General features: G+C 32.1%; 1 protein-coding gene across 4 annotated transcripts in view; it reads right to left on the reverse strand.

Annotated features, from left to right (window-relative positions):
* The window catches only part of LOC140742702 (uncharacterized), a 556758-nt gene extending 549080 nt beyond the window's left edge, over window positions 1-7678 (reverse strand). For all 4 annotated transcript variants that reach the window (XM_073073668.1, XM_073073667.1, XM_073073669.1 and 1 more), the window contains exon 1: window positions 7509-7678. In XM_073073668.1, the coding sequence (XP_072929769.1) occupies window positions 7509-7510 (2 nt within the window). In that variant the 5' untranslated portion in view covers window positions 7511-7678. The remainder of the gene's footprint in view (window positions 1-7508) is intronic.
* Window positions 7679-8825: the final 1147 nt, after the last annotated feature.

Here is an 8825-nt window from a genome sequence, read left to right on the forward strand (position 1 = left end):
AATCAACCTCACATAAGGTTAAATTCCTTCCAGAGATTGGTCACAGATACGTTGCTACCCCTGAGGACTAAGTTGTAACGCCACGGATAAATACATCTTTACAATACTTTTCAAAGCGAAAAACAACAGCGCTTAACTATGATTAGGGAGAAATAGTCTCCGGAGTCTAACCAGAAGGTCTACGACCATTACTAGTATTGTTTGTGAAGCTGTATATAACAGAAATAATTGTGTTATTTGTTGTACCCACACATCTATTGTTTACGCGTTCGTCATCCTACGGATATTCAAGATCAAACTAAAGATATATGACATCATGTTACGTGTTTAATATTCTGCATTTCGCTCAAAAGCTAATTACATGCTTCACTATAACTTTGTATATATGTAACTTAATGTTTAAAAAACTAATAAATGAATATATTTGCTGGTTAAATTATGTTTTCTATGTTCTTCAACGGCAGTTCTTTATTTTAATTACACATTAATATATAATTTTCTTACGTGCGATTTGCGTGCGTATTATTAATTACCACTTGCCCACTTGCTTTAACGGTGAAGGAAAACATCGTGAGGAAACGTGCATACCTGAGAGATTAAAAATTTAATAAAATTTCTAGTGTGTGAAGTCTACCAATACAAACTTAGCCAGCGCGGTGGCCTATGGCTTAATCCTTCTCATTCTGAGACCCGTGCCCAGCAATGGTACAGTAATGGGTTGATTTTATTTTATTATATTTTATTCGGAAAACATACAGTGCTTAAAAACTAAGTTACTTACAATAATCATATACCATTTATTAGTTTTCGCATGAAGATGTCGATATGATTTGCTACTGTTATCACAATACGCATTACAGTACTTAACAACTTTATTTGTACATACACCAATAAGAGTTTAGCCTCTAAAATACAAACAGTAACCAAAAAACGGCATGACTATATACGAATAATAAATGGCCAACAAAAAATTACAAGGTGTACAACATAATGTACCTATTAATATTTTAATATACACAGTTACATATTATGAACGTAAAATTAAATTAGCTGTTTTTTCATAACCCTAAATTAAGAAACTCGTTTTTGAGTTTTGGAGTTGTAGGTCTTAAGGTGCGGTAAAGTAAAACGAGTGAGACTTTAGCAGCACGCATCTCAAGAAAATGTAAGTTCAACGACTTTTGATCGCGTATCCCGTACGTAAATAGATCTTACTGAAGTCCTTAATATGTTCATACATGTGTCGTATTCTTTTTGTTTTGCTACTTTTATTTATATTGGACACGAATGAATGTGGCAGTTATGGGAACTGGCACTCTCCTTGGTACCTATTACAGGAACTATTAAAAAGACCTTTTCACAAGCTAATGTTAAAATTTGGTTTATTTCGAGAACTGGTAGACTTCAAACGGTTGATAACATTACGGTTATAAAATTAAGTTTCAGCCATATAAGGTTCCTCGTGATATTTTTTTCACCGTTAAAAGGCGTGATATTTTTTTTTGTTTTTTTTTTATACTTTTTTTTAAAAGATGTAAAACAAAACCAAGTTCCAATCCTCGTGTTGAAAGTTTCTAATAAATAGTAACCAACAAAAGTAATTCATACATGATAATGACGCGAAATAAATCTTAGTTCCTGTATAATCCAGTCCGTACTTTCTAACGCAGATATAGGCTATACTAACGTCTAGGTACCCTATAGATTAACTTGAACGCACGACCGCTCGCTCTTTCGAGAACCTGTTTCAGACCTTGCTCGATACGGTATAGACCTTAACGTAATAAGTAATATTATGTTAATATTTCGCATATAGCTCGTATTAACATAAGTTATTGGAAAGGATTTAATTTAATTAAAGTTCTATATGTGTAGTGAGAGAGCAATAAACAACTAGAAATATTGCTAACCTTTACGATGCGATTCTGTTCGCTTTTATAAGTACTATCGTATTTTTATGCTCTACTATTTTCTTCATAATACAGCTATGACCACCATCACCTTCAGAGTTCTATACTACGGTATCTATATAGAAGTATATATCAATAGATTTATAGATGTGTAATAAAAACATTTTTTTTTGTAAACGATTAAGTACATCTGAAATTATAGAACAGTGTTTAATGATTTTTTTATCATTAATGCTATCTGTACCAGAATAATTAAGCAATATTTTAATCCTGATATAAAATAAGTTATCAGCTTAAAGTTATTTGTAAAACAGAGGAAAAAGCGTTACTGAGCTGAAAACAGCAAGATAGCCATATAAGGTTCCTCGTGATATTTTTTTCACCGTTAAAAGGCGTGATATTTTTTTTTGTTTTTTTTTTTATACTTTTTTTTAAAAGATGTAAAACAAAACCAAGTTCCAATCCTCGTGTTGAAAGTTTCTAATAAATAGTAACCAACAAAAGTAATTCATACATGATAATGACGCGAAATAAATCTTAGTTCCTGTATAATCCAGTCCGTACTTTCTAACGCAGATATAGGCTATACTAACGTCTAGGTACCCTATAGATTAACTTGAACGCACGACCGCTCGCTCTTTCGAGAACCTGTTTCAGACCTTGCTCGATACGGTATAGACCTTAACGTAATAAGTAATATTATGTTAATATTTCGCATATAGCTCGTATTAACATAAGTTATTGGAAAGGATTTAATTTAATTAAAGTTCTATATGTGTAGTGAGAGAGCAATAAACAACTAGAAATATTGCTAACCTTTACGATGCGATTCTGTTCGCTTTTATAAGTACTATCGTATTTTTATGCTCTACTATTTTCTTCATAATACAGCTATGACCACCATCACCTTCAGAGTTCTATACTACGGTATCTATATAGAAGTATATATCAATAGATTTATAGATGTGTAATAAAAACATTTTTTTTTGTAAACGATTAAGTACATCTGAAATTATAGAACAGTGTTTAATGATTTTTTTATCATTAATGCTATCTGTACCAGAATAATTAAGCAATATTTTAATCCTGATATAAAATAAGTTATCAGCTTAAAGTTATTTGTAAAACAGAGGAAAAAGCGTTACTGAGCTGAAAACAGCAAGATAATGTATCTTGGTGCACTAACTTAGGGATATTAATCTTACAAAATAATGTCATCAATAAGATTTAATTATCAAACGAACACCAATTACCCTATAATTATAGCTACCTACGGGAAAGGGCAGAACGTGTGCCGATCTAGCTTAGATAAAAATTACGGTTCAAGAATTATTAGCCTAAGTTTAACCAAGAATACGTAGTAGGTACTAATAAGTATTCTATGCCGGTATACCTTCCGCCAAAGATAACATCTGTAGACTCCACAACGCTCAACAAAATTAAATGACACGCGAAAATGTCACGATAATAATTGACGTGTGCGTGAAAGGCACGCGTCGGCGTCGTATACGTACATTAACTAAATTACGCCTGTGTGCGTGACCATTGTGTAACTCACAAACGATGGGAAGAGTCGAAGATTTTAGACTGCATTTTCCAAACAAGTCTTTCAATGTGGACATAAACAATATTTTTGTCGCTCGCAAAAGTTACAAACAGTCCAAAATACTAACCTTGAAAACTAGAATGACAAGCAAAACTATCTGATAATAAATTGATAATTAACCAAGATATTTAAGTATTATTGAATTTAACACAAATGTTATAACCAGCAAAAAATAAACATTCAAACGTAATTGAACCATTTAACTAGTCCGCATATGTTTCTTGCGCATGTATTAATGGTAAAATTAATTGTGTTATAATATATGTATTATGCATTCCTATAAAAATTATTAATGGTTTATACAAAGACTGCCTAGTTGTTGACTAATATATAATTTAACGACAGCTAAAATTATTCACAACGGTGACTAATTAACTATTAAGCTACACTGACTAAGATTATCATCTTTATAGCAACACTAGTGGTGCCCGCGGCTTCGCCCGCATATTAAAGAAATAATATTACATACATAAAACAGAAAATGTGTACCTTCATTGGAATGACAGTGGCGCTATCTGTCGAAAATTTGTCTTACCAACTCCCAAACCTTCGTGGATTCTTGGACAAAAAACTTTGCTAAAGATCGTCACTTGATCAAATTCATAGTTTCGGAGTCTATAAAACTGCGATGGTAGCGAAGTCTGTCGAATCCAATGTGAAACATTCCAAAATCAACAACTACTTAGGAATTAAAAATTAATAAAACAAACCTTTTCCTACGGACTTAAGCTTAAATTGTCGTTGAGTTATATGAATCACTTCTAACAGACGAAGTAGCGAAGTAGTCTCCAAATGGAAGTATACTATTTCTAGTAACATCTCAGTTAATTATATAAAGCGAGATCTACAAAATTCACTTACTGGTACTACGTAATAGAAATAGATCATTTGTTATGTCGATGAGTTAACACTTTTGTATGATAAATAATCAGAAGTACGTATAATGTTATTTTGTATAATCCTCTCGAACAATGTTTTCCAAAGTGTTTCATTGTTTAGTTATGTATTTAACGGATTATGAAGATGTGAGTATAAATATTTTGTGCTCATTTTATACTTGCAATATAAATACAAGTGTTGGATAGAGGGTGGTGAAATATCTATACTAATACGCTGTGCAATAAAAAAGCTTCCGAATTTGTGGTAGTGGTTATTTGATGTAAAAAAATATTATTGATAGAATTTAAATACTTTCAATAGAACTTTTCTATGATACTTAATATATCTACTTACTACATATTCCATACTATTGTGGTACTTGCATGAAATTTCAGAGCATTGTAGAATTTACATTTTGCCCTATTTACATTATTGTTTAGATGATTAAAATGAGGTGAAATATCTATTTTATTTATCAAAGCTTTATTTTTAAATTATGATAGGGTGAAATTTATTTTATTATTTAGACGCAAATTAAATTTTCAATATCGTCGATTAAGTTCTAACACCATGAATCTCAAAAAATGGCCATTTTGAGTTACGGGTATCAATCGAGAAAAAAAAACACTAGCGCATAAGTCAGTATTGTTTCATATTGACTTGAGAGGTGACGAGCACGACACTTAAAATAACTAAATGAGACAGTTTTTTTTGCACTCCTGAAAAGTTGGTAATTGTGAGATCCGCGGTGTTAGAACTTAAGCGACGATGTACAATTATTTTGTACTACTTGTTTACACTGATATATTAAATCACAAAGATTGCGGTTCAGAGTACGCTCTAAGCCTCGATCATTCATTGCCACATTGCTCGTTAGATCCGTGGCGTCAAGGACCTGGATGGCCTTGAATCCACATGCCGATGAAGCTTTTGCTTTTGCAACCTTCGGCTTACTTTTTATAAGGTTCATTATAGGCTTTTCTCTTTGTTTATTTGTTTTTTCATATCATTAATGGTGATATTGTCTGATGTACTTAAGCTAAGGAACAAAATATTTAGAATATTTGAACAACGAAAATATACGTCATATTTTCGTTGTTTTTGGATTTATTTTAATGAGTATCCACGCTAAGTACACTTTTGTTTTATGATTTGTGATGTGCACCGTTGTACATTATGCTGTATTTTCACTTTTATTTATAATCTAATTTATCACGTATCTAAGTAGTATAATTAAATATTGAATGAATAAATCTTAGTTAATTCACTTTCTAAAGTCTTTAAAAGCACTGTATTACTCAGAAATGTTGCTTTCCTTACATATTTGACATTTCTTTCCGTGGGAATACAATAAACAATTTCCAACACACAAATAAATTCTACAATTTATACGTGCTTGGGAATCGAAGTCTGCCCTTTTAACGTAGGAGGCTGATTCACACAACTGGAATAGCTTTTGCCCTGGTGTGAATTAAACGCATTCAGCGTTCACGTTCTAATAAAATCTGATCGATCATTGGCAGTAGATCTACTTGCAAAACGGCGTATTATTCATTGGCAAGTAACACAGTACCCGAATACGCACTGTGTCGCAGCGGCAACAAATTAACATTTGCTGTACAACTACCCTTTTGTTCCAAACTATATTTCATTGGGCGAACAAAGCAAGCATTACATTCGCGCCAACTGGGTAACAAAGCTATTGACCGATATACAGATTGCCTGCAGTCTACCTACATCCAAGGTTTCAACACACTTGATGTAATTCATTCAAATCAGCGCAGATTGGACTAGAATGCGAGATGCATTTTGTCTATAAATAAACGTATAAATACGTGTAAAGAAGCTGGCCCGGAAATATTTAGTTATAATGGTTTCAATAAGTCTATATTGACTTAACACGTGTCGGTACAAATTGGTATGTAAATTATTTAAATTTATCGCGCAAATATATTAAAATATATTTACATAGTTGTCTACTAATATCGATATAATCAATGATATATGAGTTATTATATCATGGATATAATCATGACATCTAGGTTTGGTTTAACAGCTACCTACATAATAATATAGAACTAGCCTTGGAAGCCTAAACTTTCATTTCTAGATAAACCTATAAGTATAATGACTTAATTCTAGACTTGTTTTTATAATATGATAGAATAATGACCTTTTATATTAGATAGTGCATTATTATTTATTACATTTTTTACAGGTTGAGTATAACTAACCTAACCTAACTTAAATCCACTACTAAGGTGGAACGTCTATAGGCACTACCACAATTCTGAATATTTGTGAAAGTCTGGAGAACCTATCACACTACTCCAAATCGATCATATTGATGTAGGCAAGGGCCTGCTCTGAGTCTTGATACAAGGACTGCAACATCTTAGTATATTATTATGTAATAAATAGAGTAGGGTATAAATATATGAAATTGATTAGGAGCTCGTAAATTTAATTGCATGCGCCTACCACTTTCCGATTTACAGTTAAATATGTTAATGGCTAAAATCATATAATAGTTCGTTTTAGTGTGAAGTTATTTAACATTGTGGTAGACCTATTGTTTTGATGTTAATTTAAATTATTTCAATTTAGTGTAGCATTGTAACAAATTTACAATATTTAAATAGGCATTTTTTGCGCATGTTCTGTTATAGTACCTATTCTTATTTTAAAAGTTCACTAACTATATCGATAGCGACCTTTATTTTCTTTTGAAAACATTTTATGTAGGTACCTACTCAATAGATAATAGTGCAATAAACAGCCTCTATGCAAACATAGTAGGTATAATAGTTAAAGGACTTCTCACGAGTGCATAGTACCTTCAATAATACAGTTGTAAACAATGACACATCACATACTACGCTTGTATTTAATTAATCGTCATATCGAACAATGTGTTGCACATTGTTAATGTTAATTATTTTTTATTAGCACTCCTATATAATTCTAAAAAATAATTCCCTAAAACAGATTTCTATATACGCACTCTAATTGCTATACATATAAGTATTATAGATCTTAAAATATCCGATTGTACGTTTTTACTTACACCATACACTACCCCCATATTTAAAAATATGTGTATGACGACTTACATTTTGGGATGGGTTGGCTGATAAAACCGGAATAAAACTGTGGACACTAAATCGCAACACTCACAAAACACATTCGAAAACAAATGCGGCACTGAACATCGTAATGTGATTTCACTCGCGTCACTGAAACGACTAACACAGACCACACGTCCGCTTACTGCGGCAGATGCCGGGGCACTGAATCTCAAATTCTCTACAGAGCTGAACTAAATTCCATGGAGCTATAAGCTGCGTACAGATAAGGACGAATATCTCATCCTTGCAAGGAGGCTTGCTATTTTTCGCCATTGTGACGCAAAGCACACGCGTACTTAAGGACAGTTAGAAGCACACGCGTACTTAAGGACAGTTAGAAAACTATCTTCTGGTCCGTGCTCTAATAAATATAATTCGCATTGCTTTTCCGCGGTCAAGGTCATTGTTTTCCTAGCTTTCTCAGCTTTAATAGTAATAACAGTTTAACATTTCTAAATAACACTAGCGGAACAAAATATTGAATGTTAGCTAGCGTATAAGAGGATTAGATTTACATGATGGAAAAATTGAAAAAAATCGTGATTGATTACGCTGAATCACCACCGCTAATTGCTATTTGCTATTTAACTACCTACGTCGTTATGATCTATAAATGTTAATATGCGTAATGATTATCTCAGTTTTTGCTTAGCTAGTTTGAGCACGTAGCACTAGCATTGTATTTATTTTCTCACTTCGGAACGGGCCATTAAATTTAGGTTGTTAGCACCAAATTAATGCAAAAAGATTGCTTCTGTTAAAATGATGATAGCAGTGTAACAAACAGTAAATCTGTCGTATTAGAATCATAGAATGGTTATTACCACGCTATTATTAGCTTGACCTGTATGTATGTAACGGAATCTTTCAACTCGAGTTTTACCCACTCTGAACGGTCCGATTATTTTAAAATTTTGAATACTTATCAAGAACCGATGACAATACATGATTTTAATAATTTTGTCCAATTCTAATTTTGTCTCATCAGGATCGTCAGGAGTAACGATTTACCTTGAACGATTTTAACGTGGTTTATAGTTTTTAAACGAATTATAGTTTACTTGATTTTAAACTTATACTTGATTTATGTAGCACTGAAAATTAGGAATCATAATATTAATAATTGTTAATTTACAGTAATTTACTTTAAGTATCTTCCTTGTCCAATAGCTCTTAGCGGATTCCTGTTTGGAGATGAATTAGATTTAATTGTCTTAGATTTAGACACAGATGTTCTCCTGAATTATTCCTGGGTGATACATTAAAGTCTATTCATTCAACACGTTTATGAAAATATATACT

The sequence above is a fragment of the Epargyreus clarus genome, unplaced genomic scaffold (genome assembly GCF_041222505.1).
Source record: "Epargyreus clarus isolate Ecla_fem2 unplaced genomic scaffold, WU_Ecla_fem_2.2 ptg000006l, whole genome shotgun sequence".
Lineage (NCBI taxonomy): Eukaryota > Metazoa > Arthropoda > Insecta > Lepidoptera > Hesperiidae > Epargyreus > Epargyreus clarus.